This window comes from Neolamprologus multifasciatus, chromosome 6 (genome assembly GCF_963576455.1).
Source record: "Neolamprologus multifasciatus chromosome 6, fNeoMul1.2, whole genome shotgun sequence".
Taxonomy (NCBI): Eukaryota; Metazoa; Chordata; class Actinopteri; order Cichliformes; family Cichlidae; genus Neolamprologus; species Neolamprologus multifasciatus.
Window position 1 is genome coordinate 241,699 of NC_140444.1, and position 23,480 is coordinate 265,178.

The window sequence follows — 23,480 nt, forward strand, 5'->3', positions numbered from 1 at the left end:
CTGTGGCTCCTCCTCTGGTTCGGGGCGCGGTCTGCGTGGGGAAAACTTTGAGCAGCAGAAGTTGTTGGAGTTTACAGCCGTGTGATCTTCCTCCTCTCCTCTTCATCATGTCCGGCGTTGCGTCCACTCTGGCCAAGAAGCGCGCTCTGGCCGCGGGCTTTGGCACCAACGCGAACGCGGTCCCGTACCTGAACCAGAACTTCACCGCGCTGCGCGCCCAGTGCCGTTCCTCGGGCAAGCTCTTCTGCGACCCGACGTTCCCCGCCGCGCCCGAGTCTCTGGGCTTCAACGAGCTGGGCCCGAGCTCCTACAAGGTCCGCGGAGTCAGCTGGAAGAGGCCTACGGTGAGAACCGGGACCGGGGGGGGAGGGGAGGGGTGGTTTTGCGTGATGGAAAAACACACTGTTTGGTACGCAGAGAGATTTTCACAGATGATCTCACAGACCTGTGAGAGGAGCAGGCCTCCGGCAGGGACATGAAGGAGCAGAGAGGAGCTTTGCTGAATCTCTGCTCCGTTTCCTAAAATGCGTCCCTTCAATCTTAAGCATGCGCACTGAGTCACTCCCTGATGAGTCAGTGCTTGCTGCTGTAGGAGGAAGAGCAGCGAGGAGCGGTGGGCGTGCACGCAGACAGCGAGTCCGACCAGCTGTTTCAGGTGGAGGAGCCGAGGTTAACCTGAGAGCTTCAAGTGATGGTGTGCGTGCGTGCGTGCGTGTGTGTGTGTGTGTGTGTGTTGGGAGCAGATTCAGTCTGAGGAGCAATCTGACTCTGGACACACACCCCAGCAGCTCTGTGCTCTGAGTGGGCGTGGCCCTGACCACCATCATTAACACGCTGTCTCTGGTTTGTCTTCCAGGAGCTCGTCTCTAAACCGGAGTTCATCATGGGCGGGGCCACCAGGACTGATATCTGCCAGGGCGCACTGGGTGAGTTTCCTACTGTCTCTGAGCACATCTCACCCGGTCTGTGCTGCTGCCACGCCTCCTGATCTTCAAACTCATTGAGCTGATTGAATGAAAACCAATCAGAGAGCAGCGCTGGTGTGACATCACTCACAACTTCAGTCAGCTGAATTCTCATTTTGAATCAGACTGCACAGAGGTCAGAGGTCACAGAGCTTTCAGCCATAAAAGGATCTGTGAAGTGGTCAGCTGATCGATTCTGATCGACACCATTTCGTCGTCATGGAGACCTCAGCCCTTTACTCAGTAAAGCGCTTTCATTTCAAACTTTATTTATTCCACAAACAAACCAGAGCGCATCTCCCCGACAGCCGCGCTGTCACGCTCTTTCATGGTTTATGGCGTTTTATTATGATGTGATGATGTCAGGATGTTCTGACGTCATTGTGATGTCACAGGGTGTCATAACGAAAGAATAAAGTGTGTTGTACAGCTCTCGCTATTTATTACTCAATATGGGTTCTTACATGTTAATAACATGTTTAATAACATGCTTATTAACATGTTAATAAGCATGTTCTTAATAAACCTGTGATTAAACAAGTTTATTAACATGTTAATAAACCTGTTTAATAACATGTTTATTAACATGTTTATTTTTATTAAACATGTTAATAACATATATAATAACCTGTTAATAAACCTGTTTATTAACAGGTTAATAAACAGGTTTATTAAACAGGTTAATAAACCTGTTTAATAACCTGTTATTAAACCTGTTTAATAACATGTTTATTAACATGTTTAATTTATTAAACATGTTATTAACACATTTAATAACATGTTTAATAACATGTTAATAAACAGGTTTATAAACATGTTATTAAATGTGTTAATAACACGTTTAATAACATGTCATTCCGCCTCAGGCTGTCGTCGTCGCACAGACAGAGGCTGCAGAATCATTTCCACCTTAAAAGGCAGAAAGAAAACAAAGTTGCCATGACAACGCTCTCAGCTGGTTCAGTCTAATCTCCTTCATGCCCTGATGTCATCAGTGTTTTCCTAGTGGCTCTCTAAACATCCTGATTTCAGCAGAGCACGCACGCACGCACGCACGCACGCACACACACAAAGATCTCTGTGGTCACATGATCACAGGCTTTAAAGTCTCAGGCTCACAGTGGGGTTCTTCAAATTGCTGAAGAACTTTTATTTTAATGAGAAGCAGCTGAGCGGCTCTGCCACGCTCGACCCTGATTGGCTGAACAGGAAGCAACAGACAGGAAAGGGCTACCAGCCATTGTTAGAGAGAGAGAGACATCAAATACCAGAGAGAGAGCGAGGGGCATGAGCTGTCAGCCAATGAGGACACACCCTCACACACACACTCACACACGCCTGTGTTTGCAACTCTGTGAGGACATCCAGCCGTCACATTACTCACAGCCTGAAGTTGAGTCTGGTTCCATGTGGACCCTGATCCAGATGTGGACCCTGATCCAGATGTGGACCTGATCCAGGTGTGAGCGTGCCTGCAGCCCGGCGGTCCTCACAGGGACACAAACCCAGTGCCTGTGTGGTGGTGGATGAGTCATGTTCGTGCCTCGGTGAAACCCCAGAGCACTGTTGTGTAACGCTGAGCTGCGATTAGAGGCGGAGCTCTGTCTCTGGATGTTTGTGGTCACAGGCTGCTTTTGCTAAACTCACTTCCTGCGGCACTGTCTGAGTTCCTCCTGAAGCATCACGGCGGTCGAGCGAATAATTAAAGTGTGAGCTGAGGTTTTTCTTGCTTTTGCATGACAGGAAGCAGAGCGTCTGTCTGAACATGTGATGATGATGATGATGAATACCTGTGGCAGCGTGTTTTTTCTCCGGGCTCTGTTAGAAAAATGTGACCTGTAACAGTGTGCACCAATCAGAGCTGGGCATATTTGCAGGGTTAAACTGCACGCTAATCTCATTAGCGTCTGTGCAGCCTGTAGGGGGCAGCACTAACCAGACCTGCAGTTCCTCTGACGTCCAGCGGAGGCAGCAGTGAGTCAGTGCCCATAGACTCCCATGTTAAAACAAACATGTTTACAGCCTGATACTCAAACTGATCTCTGTAGGTCATTTCATCCTTCATAGCAAGTTTCAAGTTTCAGATTTTATTGTCATCTGCAGATAAACAGCAACATTTACCCGTAATGAAATTTGTTGGCTCGTGCTCCTCAGCTTTACATGAACATATAGAAGTGTGCAGTTATATTAAAGAAGAAAATAACAATAATAATAAAAATAACAAAATACTAAAGTATTAAATATTAGAGAAGACGGCTGTTTCGTATTTACAGTTGTGTAAAAACTGCAATGAGGATTTAAAGTTTAAATTCCCATTCATTTCCTGTGGTCACCTTTGACCTCGAGCGCCACAGATGTAACAACGAAAGAGGCGATCGTGGCTTTAGTGTGGAGGATGTCATACGGCCTTGGGCCAATCAGGTGTAAAACATATTTATGAGTGTTTTAGTTGTAAATCGGGGTGACAGGAAGTAAGGCCTGCAGGGGGCAGTGCTGAGGAGTGGGCGCTGACTGACTGTTTCCTGTCTGTCCAGGTGACTGCTGGCTGCTGGCGGCCATCGCCTCTCTGACCCTGAATGAATTTGTGATGGCCAGAGTTGTTCCCACGGACCAGGACTTTGGGGACAGCTACGCCGGCATCTTCCACTTCCAGGTAACTGTGTGATTGTGTGAAACACCTGTACAGGTTGATGTTGTCGGGCCTTGCTGAGGTAAAGCTGGACCCTGTGGAGCTGCGTCAGCCGCCGCTGGCGATCAGCAGAAAGCTGCGGCTCTCACAACAACGCCAGCAGCCATGTTTGTCACGCCTCACGCTCCACCAAGCTTTTCACTCATGTGGGAGTTTGTGTCAGTGCTTCATGCCGGGCACGGCGCCAGGATTCTGGTCGCAGCGAGCTGGGCGGGGCCTTGTAATTACTGAGAGTTATGCTTTTGTTGCTGAAGCTTCTGTCTCTGACGGGGGCACGCCCTGCAGGAACAATACTGCGTGAGTGTTGTTGCTGCTGTGTGCGACTCACTGAGTGTGGGTCGTTAAACCCCGAGAGAGGATCCAGCAGAAACACAAGCGACCAATGACCTCGCAGATACAGAGCGACCTCTGAAGGAGGACTCACCTGTGTGAGGTGTTTTCAGCGTTCTGACCGATGCATGAAACCATCTGTTTTTCACGCCTTTCTCTCTACACGGCGTGCTGCGGGGAAACGCCCGTTCTAGCGTTTGGTTTGGAGCACCTGACCATCGCACAGCTCTACTCTGAAGCATCATGCCGCTCGGGTCTCACTGTTACTGGTCCGTGAGAAATGGGCTGCTGTGATTGGTCAGAATTCACCTGCGATAAGTTCATAAATGTTATTTCAGCCTTTTGTTTGCTTAAAAAATGAAACCTAAAAATATTCTCACAGCTGTTACTGAAGTGGGCGGGCCCTGGCCATTAGACCCGCCCACAATGCAGTGATAGGTTGCAAATTCACAGAGACTTTCAAAGTAAAAGCCTGACATTCTGCTGTCCCTCCGCAGTTCTGGCAGTTCGGTGAGTGGGTGGACGTGGTGATCGACGACCGGCTGCCGGTCAAAGACGGCGAGCTGATGTTCGTGCACTCGGCCGAGGGGAGGGAGTTTTGGAGCGCCTTGTTGGAGAAAGCCTACGCCAAGTAAGACCCGCCTCAACCAAAGGGGGAGGAGCAGGACCAGGGCAAAGGCTTCTGGGAAGCAGGAGGGGTTCTGAGATGTTTATCAACCCTTATGACAAAATCCACAAACGTTTTGTGGCTCTATGTTGTGAATAATATGTTTTTATATTTATTTATTATATATTTTTGTATCGCATTTGATACTTTTGGCAGTTTTGGCAACAATTTTGGACAATTTTTTCACATTCACGCCCGGGGTTAGTGCGTGGGAGCTTCTGACCCCCGCCGTGGTCTTCTGGTGCTCTGAACGGGCTCTACCTCCATCCTGTGCTCTTTGTGTGCAGAGTGAACGGCTGCTACGAGGCGCTGTCTGGCGGGTCCACCACCGAGGGCTTCGAGGACTTCACCGGCGGCATCGCAGAGAACTACGACCTCAAAAAGCCCCCCTCCAACTTGTTCCAGATCATCAAGAAGGCGCTGGAAGCGGGCTCGCTGCTGGGTTGCTCCATCGATGTGAGTGTGGAGAGAAACCATCTTTTTCCCGCAGCTAGTGAGGTCCTCTCAGATTCTCCGAGCGTGTTTCGGGATTATTCGATGGAGGCGGCGAAAGCCGGGGTCAGAGTTGGGTTGTTGGCCGTGGACTCGGGGTCAGTGGTGATGAGCTGTGCTTGTCTCTCTGCAGATCACGAGCGCCGCAGACTCTGAAGCTGTGACTCATCAGAAGCTGGTGAAAGGCCACGCCTACTCACTGACGGGCGCCGTGGAGGTAACGTCAAAAGAGAAGCAGTGAGGATGAGGAGGAAGGAGGAGGAAGTGACACGTAACTGTTTTCATTCCCAGGTGAACTACCGAGGGCGTCAGGAGAAGCTGGTGAGGATGAGGAACCCGTGGGGCCAGGTGGAGTGGACGGGACCGTGGAGTGACGGGTAACCGCCGCCGCCTGAGAGCTCGAGCTCATTTTGTATCTGCTAAGTCAGGCTAGGACGACAGATCAGCTGACAGTAAACCTGCTGCCGTCACCCTGGTTACTAGCAGGTGGCCTCTGATTGGCTGTGCAGAGTTTAGTGAGTGGTGTTTTCACTCGAGTGCACCGATGACAGTAACAGCGTGTGGAGGTCACCGCACCCGCCCCACCTGCAGGGCAACCTAACCGGTTACAACAAAACACATACCTGTCCTGCAGGGTGCCTTCAGTGCTGAAGCCTGATTGGTCGGTCCAGTTACCTGTTCTAAGAAAGCAGGATGTGGAACGACAATCAAACGTGCTGAGTCACTCAAGTGCTGCCTCCTCACAACCTGAGCTTTATGTAGACACAGCCTGTCAGAGCAGGTGACCTCAGAGCGCCGCTCAGGTGAGCCGACCTCAGAGCGCCGCTCAGGTGAGCCGACCTCAGAGCGCCGCTCAGGTGAGCCGACCTCAGAGCGCCGCTCAGGTGAGCTCAGGTTTATTTAGACAGCAACACATCACAACAGCAGTCGCCTCAAGGTGCTTTACGTTGTAAGGTCGACCCTACAATAACACATGCAGAGAAACAGTCACATGACCCCCTATGAGAAAGCACCTTGGCGACAGCAGGAAGGAAAAACTCCCTTTTAACAGGAAGAAGGTTCAGAACTGAGGCTTTGATCGGTTCTGCTCTTTGCAGGTCGTCTGAGTGGAACTACGTGCAGGGGGAGTGTCCTCACAGCAACGCAGAAGATGGAGAGTTCTGGTAGGCGGAGTCTCTGTGCGCACAGATACCTGCTGAGACTGGAAGCTCAGGTGTGCTGACAGGAAGCGCTCTTCTCTGTTCTTTCTCTCCAGGATGTCCTTCAGCGACTTCCAGCGTCACTACTCTCGTATCGAGGTGTGCACTCTGACCCCGGACACCATCGAGAACGACTCCGTCAAACACTGGAGCGTCAGCAAGTTTGACGGCGGCTGGAGGAGGGGCTCCACCGCCGGAGGCTGCAGGAATAACCCGTGTGAGTAACCTGCTGCAACACTGAGACCGTGTAACCAATCAGAAATGAGCGTTATTTGTGGGGGCTTAAGTTTTCTAGAACCGCTAGTGGAGGATGACCTGTCGGGGGCGGGGCTTTCCTCGCTGTGATGCTTTGCAGCTGCAGGAGGTTTCAGGCTGCGTGTTTTTGTCTGCAGACACGTTCTGGACGAATCCGCAGTTCGTGATTAAGCTGGCCGAGGAGGACGACGACCCCGACGACGGCGAGGTGGGCTGCAGCTTCGTGGTGGGTCTTATCCAGAAGAACCGCAGGAAGCTACGCAAACAGGGCGAGGACATGCACACCATCGGCTTCGCCATCTACGAGGTGAGAACGTCCGAGAAAGTCTGATGTGAAGGATTCAAAACCAAACACGTGACCAAACTCTGAACTCTTCTTCTCCTCTTTTATTTCAGCTTCCACAAAAGGTGAGTGCTGAACCTGCAGGTCAAAGGTCAAAGCTCTATTCAAGGTCTTTGATACAATCAGGATATTTCCTGTGGTAACATCGGCGATGTCAGGATGCTCTCAAACATGGATACACATTTTCTCTTTGGCCACACCTCCTGATGTCCCGATTGGCTGTCCTCTCTGTATCTGCAGTTCCACGGGCAGAGGGACGTACACCTGGATAAGAACTTCTTCCTGAGCCACGCTCAGACGGCGAGGTCAGAAACCTTCATCAACCTGCGTGAGGTCAGCTCTCGCTTCAAGCTGCCGCCGGGCGAGTACCTGATCGTCCCGTCCACCTTCGAGCCGCACCTGAACGGAGACTTCTGCATCCGGGTGTTCTCCGAGAAGCAGACGGAGACCGTGTAAGAAATCTGCCGCTGTGGGGGTGTGGTCGGGGGTGTGGTCGGGCACTGAGCTCCGGGCGTGGGGGCTTCGGGGTCTTGCGTGTTTGGTTGGCGCTCTGATGTGTGACTCACAGTTTTCTCTCTCGCAGGCCCTGCGACGACCCCGTCAGTGCCGAACTCGATGATGTGAGTAACACTCAGACTCGCGGTTTTTAAACAGGAAGTAACGCCCCTGAGGTCGGCGTTGCCTCAGTGCGGCGCCATGTCTGCAGGTTAGTGATGATGTGCTGACGGTTGCTATGGTGTTTGTGTCCAGGAGACAGTGTCGGACAGCGAGGTGGACGCCGGGTTCAGAGGCCTCTTCACTAAACTCGCCGGAAGTGTAAGTTCATCCTCATCATGCGTGTAAACGGCCTAACAGGAAGTGTCCCACACCTGCTGCGCGGCGGGGTGCAGGTGCGCTGCCCACCGACGCCTGATTGGCTGCTCGTGTTTGTGTTTCAGGACATGGAGATCTCTGCAGTGGAGCTGAGGACCATCATGAACAAAATCGTCTCCAAACGTGAGCTGAAGATTCGATGCCTTTTACCTGAACACAGAGCGCCGCAGGTTTCACTTCCTGTTTTCTCTTTCAACAGGAACTGACATCAAAACCGACGGCTTCGGCATGGAGACGTGCAGGGTGATGGTGAACCTGATGGACGTATCCTTTACAGATAGCCGGGGTCACCTGGCAGCAGGAAGTGCAGGTGTTAGAGAAACAGGAAGTGATGTCAGAGTGCAGGCGTTAAAGCAGGGTTGATGATGTCACTCACCTGTCAGTGAGTAAAGTTTTATTTATAGAGCACGTTTCTAGAGAAAAGATCAAAGTTCTTCACAACGTATAAAACAAAAACAGACAAAAAAAGATGTTTTTAGTTGTTTTTAAAGTAAACTGAGTCTGCAGATCTTAAAGAGGAGAGTCCACAGTGACCAAAGCTGTGTCTCGCCTGGTTCTCAGCCCTGATCACAAGACCTGGATCTACTGGGGTCAGAGGGCTGTGAAGGTTCAGTGATGTAGGGTGGAGCTCGTCCTTGAAGAGCTTTAAAGGTCAGAACCAGGATCTTAGACTCACAGGGAGTCAGTGCAGCTGTGTCAGAATACTTAGGTGTTTCTGTCAGTGATCTTTAACCTGCAGCAGGACAGCGGCAACGGGAAGCTCGGCCTCGGGGAGTTTGCCACGCTGTGGAAGAAGGTGCAGAGATATCTGGTGAGACGTGACCTTTGACCTCTAATCCCGAATGTTGTACTGACAGGATGAATTTTATATGTACTTACCTGTGTGTGTGTGTGTGTGTGTGTGCACGTGCGTGTGTGTGCACGTGCGTGTGTGTGCACGTGCGTGTGTGCACGTGTCTGTGTGTGTGTTTGTGTGTGTGTGTGTGTGTGCACGTGTGTGTGTGTGTGCACGTGTGTGCGTGTGTGTGTGTGTGTGTGTGTGCACGTGTGTGTGTGTGTGTTTGTGTGTGTGTGTGTGTGTGTCTGTGTGCAGTCCATCTACAAGAAGAACGACTCTGATAACTCGGGGACGATGTGCACACCTGAGATGAGAGTGGCCTTCAAAGATGCAGGTCAGTTGTTTCTTCTTCTGCAGGAACAAACGAACGTTCGTTTAACGTGACGAGCTTCGAGTCGTCGACCTGACCCGGGTCTTTGCCGGCGTCTCGTCCTGTTTCGTGCTGTGATTGGCTCACCAGCAGCTGTCGACAACTTCCTGTCTGTTGCTCATTAAACGTGTTTGCGATTCTGTTTGGGGCGGGGCCTCAGGCGAAACTCCCCACCAGTTTCTTTCCACTGGCGACTTTATGCTGAGGAACAGGAAGGGCCACATAATTAAACCACCTGACTTCATTTAACAGGATGACACGGCGATGCGTTTCAGCCGAGCTCAGGACACGCCTCCGTGGGGACGTCCTCCGTGATGTCACAGACGCTGTGGGCTGTTTGTGTGTGGACTGTTGTGGCGACGTGCTCGGCTCTGGCGTTGCGATGCTTTCCCTTGTCTTCACACTCAGAGGTGGAGCTGCTGCAGTCTGTGGTTTAAAGTGTGAGTCACGGTGATTCCCCGCTGACTCACACTTTAAACAGAACACTCCTCTTCCTCCTCCGTGGCCGGAGTGAGGAAGACGCCTCGTCTTTCCTGTTGCTGCTAAACAAATGAAAACAAAGCCTGCAGACTTTGTCTCCTGCTCACTAACATCTCCTCTTCTTCTCCTGCTCCTCCTGCAGTCTTTCTGTCTGTCTAACTTGTGTTTCCTCCTCCTCCTGCTGCTGTGGATTTACGGGCAGCGAGCTGAGACGGTACGTTTCATCTCTGCTGGCAGCATGAAGGTCACCTCAAGGTTAAAGTTTCAGGATCTGCAGCGAGTTCAGCTGATTCTGATGTGCTCGCTCACTGAACCCAGATCAGTGTCTGACTGCTCCTTATCATCCAGTCTGGTGTTTCATGATCTGTGATCGGTTTAAATAGAAATATTGATTGTTGCTTTCATATGATCTGAGAAACATTTAAACTAAACTCTGGAAGTTTGATATCAAAGACATGAATGCAGACGTCTGGTGGATCGTTACAAATCTCCAGTGTTGGTCACAGTTAACGTGAGACGGCGAGTTCTCACAATTCATCATCAAAGACCGCGGCAGAGCGCAGTAGTTTGTGTGTTTGAGCTCGCTGCATTACACCGTAGGTGGCAGCGATTTGGTCGTCTGTCAGAGCACCTTTAACTGACATCACGACCAATCGAGCTGCAGCTACACGATGGCGTCTGCAGGAGTAAATAGAAAGCTTACACTGACGAACTTCAGTGACCATTATTTACCAGTAATGATGATCAAGTCTGTTAGCTCTGATAGCCGCTAACAGCTACCATCTTCCTGCAGGTTTCTCTCTCAATAACAACATCTACCAGCTGCTGGTGGCCCGATACTCCGACCCCGACATGACCATCGACTTCGACAACTTCGTGGGATGTCTGATAAGGCTGGAGATGATGTTCAGTGAGTTGGCGCTTCGCTGCTAACGAGCTCAGAGAGGCCAGTCAGTCTGTGGGGGAGTCAGTCTGTGGGGGAGTCAGTCTGTGGGGGAGTCAGTCTGTGGGAGGAGTCAGTCTGTGGGAGGAGTCAGTCTGTGGGGGAGTCAGTCTGTGGGGGAGTCAGTCTGTGGGAGGTCAGTCAGTGTGGGAGTCAGTCTGTGGGGGAGTCAGTCTGTGGGGAGTCAGTCTGTGGGAGGTCAGTCAGTGGGGGAGTCAGTCTGTGGGGGAGTCAGTCTGTGGGGGAGGTCAGTCAGCGGGGGAGTCAGTCAGTGGGGGAGTCAGTCTGTGGGAGGAGTCGGTCTGTGGGGGGAGTCAGTCTGTGGGAGGAGTCGGTCTGTAGGGGGAGTCAGTCTGTGGGGGAGTCGGTCTGTGGGGGAGTCCAGTCAGTCTGTGGGGGAGTCAGTCAGTGGGGGAGTCGGTCTGTGGGGGAGGTCAGTCAGTGGGGGAGTCAGTCTGTGGGGGAGTCCAGTCAGTCTGTGGGGGAGTCACTCAGTGGGGGAGGTCAGTCTGTGGGGGAGTCAGTCTGTGGGGGAGTCAGTCCGTGGGAGGTCAGTCTGTGGGGGAGTCAGTTAGTGGGGGAGTCAGTCTGTGGGGGAGTCAGTCAGTGGGGGAGTCCGTCTGTGGGAGGTCAGTCTGTGGGGGAGTCAGTCAGTGGGGGAGTCAGTCTGTGGGGAGTCGGTCTGCGGGAGGTCAGTCAGTGTGGGAGTCAGTGAGATAAGGAGTTCTTATTGGAGGACCACAGATTGGAGGGCGTGTCTAAGCTCCGTTTGGAGCTTTGTGACCTCCCTCAGGTAGGAGGAGTCCCGCAGGGCGTTGGATCACAGGAGGTCTCAGTGACTAGCGGTTAGCTTGCCGGCCCCATGACGTCTCGCTGCGTCTCTCTGAGGTTTAACTTTCCCTCTGTGCTGTGACCTTTAACCTTTAACCTGCGACGGTCTTCCTCCACAGAAGTCTTTAAGAAGCTCGACACTAAAGGCAGCGGTTTCATCGAGCTCGACTTCCAGCAGGTGAGACGTATAATGCGGTGACGTGTATGTGTCAGTGTGAGCGCAGAGGCTGACGACGACCATGTCTTCTTCTTCTTGCAGTGGTTAAACTTCGCCATGATCTGAGCTGCAGCCTCAGTGGTTACTGCAGCACGCCTTCTTCCCCGTTTGCTGGCCGCCTCACTTCCTGTCACCGCTCCTGTTTTATATGCATGGTTGAGTTTCTACACTAACTTACTGACATGTAAAGTCAATAAATTCTCCAAACCTGGAAACTGTGTTTGTGTTTTACTAATGATCAACCTGTAACTGGCCACGCCCCCGTGTGTCGGTGCTTCACAGTGAAAATGGTGAAGCTGCTCTTGAACAGACGCCTGCCGTGAACATTTCACTTTGTGTGACGTTTCCTGAGGCTGACGCAGGCCGGAGCTCAGTTTCATGTCATAATCAGATCAGCAGCTGTGAGGTCAACATCTGGCCGCAGGTGACTCGGCTCCTCCTCACACTCACAGATCGAGCAGGTGACCCGCTCCACAACAAAAACATCCGAGTCAGAAAGTGTCTGAGCTCGTCATAGGTCAAAGTCTGCGTCACTACGAGAGGCAGCAGGTGGAGAGTCTGGACCAATATTTGAGCTTCCTGATGATGTCACAGCGACGGTCTGAAGCATGAAAACAGATACACGCTTTGGTGCACAGGTGTCACAAAAACAGCAAAGCTTAACAGACTTAGGCGAGGCGCCCAACAAGTGCTCCACAGCACGGCCTCCATGAAGCAGCATACTGCAGCCTGATTGGTTGTTAAAAGCAGCGATCGATTAGTGATTGATTGATCTTCTCAGATCCTTGTGTTCTTCCTGCAGGGTCACGTGTATGTGACATCATCACTGCAGATCAATAATTCAGAGAAGCATCAGCCTAGTGCAAACACAGCCACTTCCTGTTAGAATGACCGATCACGTGACACACGCGCGCACACACGCACACGTCGACGTAGCCCCGCCCCTCCCGCCGGGCGGGGCGCGGTGCTGCAGCTCAGCATCCTCGGCAGCATCCAGGACCCGGTGCAGACCACATCCCGGAGCAGGACACGGAGGAGCTCCACACGGGTGCAGGTGAGCCTGGAGATGGGACCGAACCGGGCCGATCCCTGTCGGTCCCTCTGTTTTTTCCGTTTCCGGTTTGATCAGCTGATTTCTCCGTTTTTGCGCTGATTCATGCAAGCTGATTACATCATTGCGTCGCTGGACCAATCAGAAGCCTCAAAGCTGCGTGTAGATTCAGACAGAAACGAGAACAAAATCAGCTGTTTACCGTTAATGACGTCACGGCTCCTGGCACGGCAGAAATATTATGACGCGATCACAATTAACGGGGTTGATGCAGAAAGTCCTCAGCCCAAAGGCATGACGGGAAAACGTGTTCCTCAGCTGACCATCCGGTCCTCTGATCGATCAGCTGTGATGAGTCCGCAGCTCTTTGAACTCACACAGGTGAGGACACACCTGTGTGAGCTGTGTCGTCCTTACATGATTTTTGTGGTGTTCTATCACAGCGTACTGATTGATTGATTGATTGATTGATGTCTGAAACAAGAGCAGGTGTGCTGATGGTCCTGGCTCAGTGCTAAGTGGCTCCTGCTGTGAAGCTTCAGTTCAGTCGAGTCAGTTTCATGTTTTATTTATACGTGATCAGTCGCCTCAAAGTACTTTGTACTGTAAGGTAAAGACAATAATACAGAGAAAAACCTAACAGTCATGTGAGCAGCACTTTGGCGACAGTGGGAAGGAAAAACTCCCTTTTAACAGGAAGAAACCTCCAGCAGAACCAGGCTCAGAGAGGGGCGGGGCCATCTTTAAAGTGTAGGAGAGGGAAACGGAAGTGTTTACCTGATGAAGGTCACCTGGGGTTTGTTTACAGGGTCAGTGGAAAATGCCAGCATCAGTTTTACTTCCTGCCAGACAGACTCAGGTACAAACCTGCTTTCCTCTGCTCTGATTGGCTGCTCAGAGTTCTGACGTGTTCTGGCTCAGGATGTTTACAGGCGTGTCCGAGCGGATCCAGATGGACCGGGCCCGAGCTGAGGGTCTGGGCTCGGTCCAGCAGGCCGTGCGCTACCTGAACCAGGATTTCGAGGCCCTGGGGCAGGACTGCCTGCAGAACAGAACCCTGTTCGAGGACCCGATGTTCCCCGCAGAACCCGGCTCGCTCGGCTTCAAGGAGCTCGCCCCGTTCACGGCCAAAACCAGAGGCGTGGAGTGGAAGAGGCCGACGGTGAGCACGCACGCACACACACACACACACACACACACACACACACACTCATACCTGCATCTGATTGGCTGTTCCAGGAACTGACACGAAACCCTCAGTTCATTGTGGGCGGAGCCACCAGGACCGACATCTGTCAGGGCGCTCTGGGTAAGTCATGTGACCTCTCACAGCTAACATACTGCTGGTTATCTGGCGGTTATTAAGCAGTTGTCAGAGAAGCTTTGCGACAGTCATGGAGGCAGTTATCAGGTAGTTATCGGTGCAGTTATTGGTGCAATAATCGGTGCAGTTATCGAGCGGTTATATGCGGCTGTGGCTGACTGAACTTTAGTGTCAGCGCTGGAATAAAAACGCAGCATCACTCAGCTGACTCTGTCCTGACCCGCCAGCTCAGATTAGGACTGTTTGCTTTGACGCCGTCACAGAGACGCTTATATGCAAACATCCTTATTTTCATTGCCAGAGCTCCCAGTTTGCACTGGGACAGGCTCAACCGGTCTGGTATGCAGTGTGAGTCGGCGGTTGGAACTTTCCAGTAAATCAGGTGTGTGATTCTTGGAACCACACACAGAAACCTGCACTTCCTGCTCCTCCAGCACCTTCCCCTGAACTACAGGAAACTGTTTAGCACCGCAGAACCTTTGGGCCTCTTGTTCAGGTGGTTCTCGATGCTGGTTGGTTAACCACACTGACCTGTGCATGTGTGGTTTGTTGTTCATTAACAAGCCAGTCATCCTGAAGCTGTTTCTGCTTTGAACAAACGTTATTCAGCACTTCGGCAGTCATGTGATACAGGCTCCGCCTCCTTCATGTGAACGTGCTGGTGGTTCGATCAATGAACTGATTGATCCAGCTGATCACATACAGTTAGAGTTGTGTTACACTCGTCGTAACTCTGCATCTGTGAAAACGGGAAGTAAACCAGGTCCCCACAAACACGCAAACACCAGCATGTGTGTGTGAGTCAACAGACTGGTCTCTGTGTGTCTCTCACACACACACAGGACTCCACCCAGCTGACTCACTGTGTGTGTGTGTGTGTGTAACTGGACAGGAATGATCGGTATGAACCCTCCACCCCTGGCCGCTGGTGGGAGGAGCTCCGGCTTGTTTTCGATGCTTTGGCTCCGCCTGCTGGAGGCAGAGAAGCACTTTATTCTAACAGGGGACTCAGACTGAGCGATCAATAACAGCTAAACAGTAATAATGGATCAATAACAAAACAAATCAGCATTAACGTCCCACTGCGCTGTTTATTGATCCCTAAAAGCAACTCGCAGACATAAACAGGAAGTGGACAAAATACCAGAAACACTTGCAGGGCTACGAGCCTGGCTCTGGCATCCTCAGTCTTTACTTCAGTTTTGAGTTTGTTTACTTCCTGTCACGTGACCACTGTTCACCAGCTGTAACTCGTCCCTGTGTGGATCCAGTTTGGTTCAGTTCTAATGTTTTTGTCTGAAGTCAAAACTTTTGGCAATTCCAGCTCCGTGCGAGCTGGCGGCCGGTTTCAGCGGCGCCTACTCAGCACTGAGTGAAGTAGTTAGTTACTTACTTTTTATTTTACTGAGTTTTACTCTTTTAAATTTGTGTGTTTCACTTTCTTCTGGTTTGCTTTCTGGTTGTGCACACAATGGAGGAAAGACCTTTTTTATAGGGGGACAATAAAGGATATTTCTATTCTATTCTTTTTGTGTTTTTATTTTATTTCAGAATTCCCCATGTTTTTAGTTTTAGTTACCATGGTTACCCTGCTCCACTAATGCTGGGGCAGCAGTGGTTAACAGGCCGTCTTCATCACTCAACAACCAGGCGCTCAGCTTCAGTCTCACCTGTGTGTGTGCGTGTGTGTGTGTGTGTGTGTGTGTGTGTGCGTGTGTGTGTTCTGTCAGCAGAACACCTAAAAGCTCTGATTTCAGTCAGACAAACATCCTGAAACGTGCCGCATTCAAACATCATGTGAATGTCAGCGATGATTCCGATTCAATGGACTGAAGCTAAGAATCGCTCTGATCTCTGAGGTCGATCATCCAGTCAGACCTTCCTGAAACACGGGCAGGTGTGCCACCTGCAGTCAGCTCTGAGGTCTCTTTGTCTTGCTCGTTGTGCACTCGCTCAGGACCCAGTCTCCATCCAAGCCTTGAAAAGAGAAGATGAGCGAAGGGGTTGTTTATTTGGTTTAACCTTTTAATCAAGAGCTTAAAATATTGTCAAAGCTTCACCTGTTTCCAGGTGTAAACCAGGTGAACACGAAGAATGTGATGAATAGATTTCCTGAAGTAGAGTTTGATGTTACGGGATGTACTTGAAAGCAGCACTCTGACCTGTATTGATCTGTGAACGCTGAACCGTCCATTAGCCGGAACCATTAGCAGCTTAATGTACTGTTAGCTTAGCATTAGAGTCCCGAGAGGCCGTCAGAAGAATGTCGACAAACACTTCCCATCATCATCATCATCATCATCATCATCATCGTCCACAGTCATGCTGATGTGAGCTCAGCGCTCCCAGCAGCTCTTCACCTGATTAAAGGTGATGTAACCACAGACCGCCTGCAGAGGGCGCTGCCTCTCCATTCAGGTTTGTCCAATCAGATCAGATAAAAAGAATAAGCCGAGGCTGCAGCTTCACTTCATTCAGGCTGAAGTAACCTGTAAAAGAGGCTCAGGTGTGCACCTGTCTCACCTGTGTGTGCTCCTGCAGGTGACTGTTGGCTGCTGGCTGCGATTGGCTCGCTGACGCTGAACGAGCAGCTGCTGCATCGCGTTGTTCCTCACGGTCAGAGCTTCAGCCACCAATACGCCGGTATCTTCCACTTCCAGGTGAGACTTTCTGCACCGAGGCCACGCCCACTCACCAAAACGTGTTTGTGGACGTGGTTTGAGTGCGGCTGGTGGTTGATGCTGGACGAGGACACACCTGTCACAGGTGACTGATTCTCCTTCTTGCTCTGCAGTTCTGGCAGTTTGGGCAGTGGGTGGACGTGGTGATCGACGACCGGCTGCCCGTCAAAGATGGCGAGCTGCTGTTCGTCCACTCGGCTGAAGGCACCGAGTTCTGGAGCGCTCTGCTGGAGAAGGCCTACGCCAAGTAAGACCCGCCCACCTACAAACAGGTGTTCAGGTTTCAGGTGCCGATCTCCAGCCTCGCCGGCATCTGCGGGTGAACCTACTGCGTGTCTCTTGTTGTTTCTCAGGTTGAACGGGTCATACGAGGCGCTGTCCGGCGGCAGCACAACTGAGGGCTTCGAGGACTTTACGGGAGGCGTGTCAGAGATGTACGAGCTGAAGAAGGCGCCCAAAGATCTTCATCGCATCATCAGCAAAGCGCTAGAGAGAGGCTCGCTGCTCGGCTGCTCCATCGACGTCAGTCACGTCTCCATGGAATCAAACACACAAAACGTCCCGCAGACTTTCAGCCAATCAGTGCAGGCGTTTGTTTCTGTTTCAGGAAGTGATGTCACAGGTTTTTCAGGTGTAATTATATGTGATGATGTGTTTGTCCACACTGATCAAACGACCTTCTGTCTTCAGATCACCAACAGCTTCGACATGGAGGCGGTCACCTTTAAGAAGCTTGTCAAAGGCCACGCCTACTCTGTGACGGGCCTCAGACAGGTGAGCTCAGCTGTTACCTGAGAGGTGTCAGCTCACCTGAGTTTAACTCCAGAGTGATTTTTCACCACGTCACTGTTTAAGGAACAAACTGAAACGTTGGATAAATTAAAGTCGTGCAAAATGAATATTTAATTTCTTTCATTTGTCAGAAGGTTCAGTCACACGTGACCGGCTTCGTGGTCAGAATCAGAAGGACTTGATTTATCCTCAGGGGGCAGTTTGGATGGTTTGGGCGTTTCGGGGTTAAAGGACTAAATGTGTTGGTGGATTTCCAACAAAAGCTCAAATCAACCCAAAGTGTGTTTGAGTCACTTCAGCAGCAGACGGATCAGGAAATGATTGTAGGGTTAGGTCGCTTTGAGCTCTAGTGATGAAATCCTGTGAAGAGTAGAAGTTTCTGCAGCTTGTTGTAGGGGCGTTGATGTGGTCACTCTGTTACGTTTCCTGGATGAGGCCAAAGGTCACGCTCGGCTCCTTTTCACTGACTACAATCAGCCACATCTGGCAGCTGATCAACTTCCTGTTTAAACTGGATTTTAATCCTGTTGGATTTCAGATGTTGTAACTAACAAAGCTCAGCGTGTCAGCTGGTAGTACACAGGCTAACAGGCATTTCATTAGTTTTTGGGCTCTATCTGGTAGATACAGTGAAGAGTGACAGGAAGCTGAGGACCACAGGTCGGATTCGAACCCGGGCCGGTTGCCCACTCACCCCAGCGAGCCAAACCGGCGCCTGAAACGACCCTTTTTAATAAAGTTTCATTGAATCAGTTTTAGACCAAGACATCGAGAGTCCTTCATGCCTGCTGCACTTTGTTTCCCATGGGGGACGATAAAGTTAGCATTGACCATTGTTTCTCAGGTGAACCGCTCAGTTTAGATCTCAGGTGTTTGTCCTCCTGCAGGTGGAGTCCCGGCGCCAGCGCGAGCTGCTGATCCGCATCAGGAACCCCTGGGGTCAGGTGGAGTGGACCGGAGCGTGGAGCGATAAGTGAGTGCTGCAGCTCGTCAGACTCGGCTAAGTGGGAGGAGGAGACGGGGAGTTTAACGTCTGTTGGTGTTTCAGCTCCTCGGAGTGGAATGCCATCGACTCGGCCGAGAAGGACGAGATGCTGTGCAAGATGGAGGACGGGGAGTTCTGGTATGTTTGCTCTGTGACGATGACTGTGGTGTCTTTAAAGGACGAAGATGTTCAAACGACTGTCGCTGTGCAGGATGTCCTTCCAGGAGTTCCTGCGTCAGTTCTCCCGGCTGGAGATCTGCAACCTGACTGCGGACGCTCTGAGCCAGGACTCCACCAGCTTCTGGAACACCGCCACGTACGAGGGCAGCTGGAGGAGAGGGAGCACCGCCGGGGGCTGCAGGAACCACCCGAGTGAGGGGCAGATACACCTCTGTTACACAAACATGGTGCCGTGCTCAAACCAGAACCAGTTCTACGCACGCCCACCAAGTCAGGACCTCTGATGTCAGCGACTGTGGGAGGGGCTACCAGTGATTGGCAGACGCAGCCAGACAACCTGTAATCCTGTATCATAGTCGGTTCTGAGGAAGTGCAGACTGGTTCTCCGAGGCTCGGCACCATGTTGGTGAAAAAGAGGTCTGAGTGTGTCGCAGGGATTGTCTGTGTGACGGGGCGCCATGTGATGTAACATGTGAGCTTGTGTAACCGGTGTGATTCTGCGTTGTGTCTGATAAAAAAGGTCAAAGAAAGAAAGACCTCCAAGTAAATAATTTGCCCACTCCAGCTCCTACGACCAAATACAAACAGTGGGGAAGAGGGTTAGCTCAACATCCAAGCTAGCAAGGAGTATATATTCATGCTAGCATTTATGGCGCCTAAAACACATTTATGATACACACATACTACACACTTATAACATCTAACAAAAACAGGCTTAATAATGACAATAATTGAACTAAAATCGCAATCAGAAACATCAGGGTGGCTAAATATGAATTATATGTGTGTTTTAAGGTGTTGGAAAGACGCCAAAAAAAAAAAGACGCAAAAGGGGTACACTGTATTTATAGGGTTGCACCAAAGAAGAAGAAGAAAAGAATGAGGAGGGGCTCTAACTGATAGTGAACATAACTACAGGCTTGGAGGTCCTAAAAGTCAGGTATAAAAGGAACAGTTTGGGGGTTTAGAACACATTTTGTGTAATTATAACAATGTGATTTATGACCCTGTTACACTTGCGTGTAGGCGCACCTGACGGCCGTGGTCTAACGGGCTGCAGCCTTTGCAGTGTGTATTAAAAGGAGCAGTACCCTCAATGATCGTGGCTCGAGTTGGGAAGTTCGCCTTGTAATCGGAAGGTTGCCGGTTCGAGTCTCGGTCGTTGTGTCCTTGGGCAAGACACTTCACCCGTTACCTACTGGTGGTGGTCAGAGGGCCCGGTGGCGCCAGTGTCCGGCAGCCTCGCCTCTGTCAGTGCGCCCCAGGTTGGCTGTGGCTACAATGTAGCTTATGGCTACAATGTAGCAATGTAGCTACATTGTAGCTACATTATAGCTACAATGTAGCTACAATGTAGCTGCCATCACCAGTGTGTGAATGTGTGGATGACTGGATGTGTAAAGCGCTTTGGGGTCCTTAGGGACTAGTAAAGCGCTTTACAAACACAGGCCATTTACCATTGAAGCCTCGTCTCTTCAGTATTCCTGCGTGTCTCAGATAATTTCTGCCTCACTACTCTGCGAAAAGTGAAGGGAGGACATCTGCCCCTCCCGTCCCAGTCTCCATGGTCCGACGGCGAGGAAAGGTTAACAATTAGTTAGTGCAGGTAAGCCCAGGTGGCTCTGTTGGCGTACCTTCAGGGTGGCGTGTTAGTGAGCGGGCCTGGACCCGACACAGTTTAAGTCAGTCCATCAGATTTTTACCGAGTCCTCAATCAGCATGAAAGTTTTTGTGCATCTTTATAATCTGGAGGCCAAATTTAGAGTTTCTCAAAGCAATCGCGCTGCTCGGCGTGTTGATCACTGATGAGCAGATGCTACATGCTGATCTTCAGGGGCTCAGCTGAACTTCTGTCCTGGTCTAAGCGTCTAAAGAGAGGAGCGGAGGCCCAGCATAGAGGCCGCGCTACACCTGACACCTGTGCGCTTGGTTATAACTACATCCTCCTGCTGCTCTCCTGCAGACACCTTCTGGATCAACCCTCAGTATAAACTTTCCCTGCTAGAGGAGGACGATGACCCCGACGATGAAGAAGCCGCCTGCAGCTTCTTGGTGGCGCTGATGCAGAAAGACCGCCGCCGCTTCCGCCGCCAAGGCCAGGACATGCACACCATTGGCTTTGCCATCTATGAGGTCAGAGGTCAGAAAGGTGACATTGTTGTCACGCTGTATTTCTGCTGTTGGTGACGTTTCCTCTGTTCTCGTTCACAGATTCCTGAACAGGTGAGTCGCTCCGGTCCGTTTCACGTTTCTGTTTTTTTTAACTCGCTAACGGCGGCGGCGTTGGTCTGTCCCCCAGCACCGAGGCTGTCCCAGCGTTCACATGAAGAAGGACTTCTTCCTGCGTCAGTCCTCTTGCGCTCGCTCAGAGACCTTCATCAACCTGCGAGAGGTGAGCGGCAGGTTCCGCCTGCCGCCCGGCGAGTACCTGATTGTCCCGTCGACCTTTGACCCCTCGAAGGAGGCGGACTTTGTCCTGCGGGTATTCACAGAGAAGCAGTCTGAGAGCCAGTGAGTTCACCGTGATCTATCTAGAACCTTATCAAAATAAAAGAGCTCTCGTGACAGTCTGTGACTCTGCAGGGAGATGGACGACGGCGTGGTGGCGAACTTCGATGAAGAGGTAAACAAACCAAACTGGCTGCTTTATGACTTTGTGTCTTTGACCTTTGACCTCCCTGCTCTTCTTCTCTGCAGGAGGAAGTGTCAGAGGGCGACATCGACGACTCCTTCAGGTCCATGTTCGCTCAGCTGTCCGGAGACGTGAGTTCAGTAATGAAAACGTTCTTGAACTGAACGTGCAGAAACGGCGAGGACGTTCACTTCCTGTTTCCTCCCTGCAGGACATGGAGATCTCAGTGCGGGAGCTCAGGACCATCCTCAACAGAGTCGTGTCCAAACGTGAGTCTTCCTCACCTCTTCACCAATCAGATGGAGGCTTCTGATTGGTCTCTGATGTGGTTGTGATGTGGTTTGCAGACAGAGACCTGCAGACTGACGGCTTCAGCATGGAGTCCTGCAGAGCCATGGTCAGCCTCATGGACGTATCCTCGCCGCTGCTTGGACAGGTAAAGCTTGATGTCTGAAATAAGACGTGTTCGCCTTGACTCGATCTCAGAAAGATGGCAGCGCTCGCCTCGGGCTGCTGGAGTTTCAGATCCTCTGGAACAAGATCAGGAAGTGGCTGGTGAGTGAACGCCTGAAGCTCACAGGTGAAAGATATCGAGCTCATTTCAAACATAAAAACGTTATCTGTCGTGAGACGGAGCACCGAGTCGCGTGCCGTTCGCTTTCCTCTGTTTCTTCCAGTCTGATTAGTTTAAGAAGTGGCTCCAAGTCTGAGCGATTGATTATCGGTGCTGGTCGATCAGGTCCTGGTTTTGTGGGTTTTAAATATTTGGGTAACAAAATCTTCAATCCGATAGCCGATCGATCCGATCGAGTCCTGCGATGACGAGTTCGGTTTCATGTTTTCAGGGAATCTTCAGAGAGTTCGATCTGGATAAATCTGGCTGCATGAACTCCTACGAGATGCGTCTGGCGCTGGAAAATGGCGGTAACTGAGTGTTGCATTGTTACTGAGCGTGCTCTATTGCATTAAACTGACCTGAGATCTGTCGCGTCCACAGGCTTCAAGCTGAACAACAAGCTGCATCAGATGCTGGTGGCTCGATACGCCGACAACGAGATCATCGACTTTGACAACTTCACCTGCTGCCTCGTCAAACTGGAGGCCATGTTCCGTAGGTTGATCATGTGACTGCGAGAACATGCACAATAAACCTTTTAACATTTTATTTGTGCTGAGCTGCTCCGTGTGTGTTTGTCAGGAACCTTCCAGCACCTGGACACAGACAGGACGGGCAGCGTGGAGATGACCCTCATCGAGGTAAACGCTCGAGTATCAGACCCACGTTAGTTTCATATGAGCGGACGCAGGTCTGATGTTGCCTTAAGCATCCGTGTCCATCAGGCCTGTGATGAAAATCCTGTTTTGGATCATTTTTCTGTGTAAATACTGTTTTTGTATTTACGGACCTGTTGTTCCACACGTGGAGTATCTTCCATCTTCAGCGTACAGTCTATGTTTGTGGGTTTGGATCATTTTACAGGAAACTTCGCCTCCGGCTCTGTTTGTGAACGAGGAGGCGCAGAAAGGTGTTTAAGTGCCCCTCCTGCCTACATTTCATTTATTGTTTTCATAATAACAAATTTATTCTGCTGCGTAAACCAGATCACTGTGGACTCGATCTTTTCGTTGCTCGAGGAGCCGTGCATGAAGGATGCTTTGACTCAGTCAGACCTCTTGTAAGCCGATGATTTACGGTTCACGTTTTGTCTGAACTTCTGCACCAGAGCATAATTCTCACTCGCTCACATTAAAGCACAAACCTGACGACTGATGAATCCATCTTTGAAAAGCCGCCTCCTTCCTGCGCGTCGCGAGGATTTAGGACATGAATATAAATGTGATTATTACACAAAAACAGTAAATAATCTGTCACATCAAACAATCTCACAGACTGTCAACGTGTCTTCTCTCCTCAGTGGCTCTGTGTGAGCATGTGCGGCTGAGTCACCTGAGCGTCACAGCGCCCCCTGCAGGAGGAACCAGTCCATCACAGCTCTACTGCACTACACTGCAGTACTACTATACTACTGCAGTACTGCTACAGTAAAGCATGCAGCAGAAAGATATTAATCAGAGTACTCTGCGGCCTTATTCATATCCTGCATGATCACACACAGGTATTGTAGCCACACCTGTGCAGGTAGTTTCTATAATCACGGGTCTGCCAGCTGTTGAATGGATGCTGGGAGAAAAATAAAGTAATTGATCAGCAACGTTGTGTCTGTTTCTCTGAGCTTCGCCTCGTTTCCTGTGTGAGGAGCTGCTGATGCTGCTCTTCCCCGACCTAAAGCTTTATCAGCTGACCTTTGACCTGCCATCTCACCTCAGTGTTGCAGCTGACTA

At 50.8% G+C, this 23,480-nt stretch overlaps 2 protein-coding genes across 2 annotated transcripts; both read left to right on the forward strand.

Annotated features, from left to right (window-relative positions):
- On the forward strand, positions 1-11,707 carry LOC146516017 (calpain-2 catalytic subunit-like). Its single transcript, XM_085161827.1, has 20 exons — positions 1-344; positions 857-926; positions 3,500-3,618; positions 4,482-4,615; positions 4,939-5,107; positions 5,277-5,360; positions 5,435-5,520; positions 6,241-6,306; positions 6,399-6,559; positions 6,735-6,922; positions 7,181-7,392; positions 7,524-7,560; positions 7,691-7,756; positions 7,879-7,936; positions 8,013-8,077; positions 8,556-8,624; positions 8,907-8,985; positions 10,295-10,411; positions 11,395-11,453; positions 11,535-11,707. The coding sequence occupies exons 1-20, from the start codon at positions 108-110 to the stop codon at positions 11,556-11,558; spliced, it is 2,100 nt and encodes a 699-aa protein (XP_085017953.1). The 5' UTR covers positions 1-107; the 3' UTR covers positions 11,559-11,707.
- Positions 11,708-11,805: 98 nt separating this feature from the next.
- LOC146516018 (calpain-1 catalytic subunit-like) lies at positions 11,806-23,350 on the forward strand. The gene is made up of 22 exons (XM_085161826.1): positions 11,806-12,546; positions 13,465-13,705; positions 13,783-13,852; positions 16,409-16,527; positions 16,662-16,795; positions 16,902-17,070; positions 17,239-17,322; positions 18,228-18,313; positions 18,389-18,463; positions 18,537-18,697; positions 20,469-20,638; positions 20,717-20,728; positions 20,805-21,016; positions 21,089-21,128; positions 21,203-21,268; positions 21,349-21,406; positions 21,485-21,549; positions 21,624-21,692; positions 21,983-22,061; positions 22,135-22,248; positions 22,336-22,394; positions 23,054-23,350. Exons 1-22 carry the CDS (start codon positions 12,380-12,382, stop codon positions 23,078-23,080), a joined length of 2,277 nt encoding a protein of 758 aa, XP_085017952.1. The 5' UTR covers positions 11,806-12,379; the 3' UTR covers positions 23,081-23,350.
- Positions 23,351-23,480: the final 130 nt, after the last annotated feature.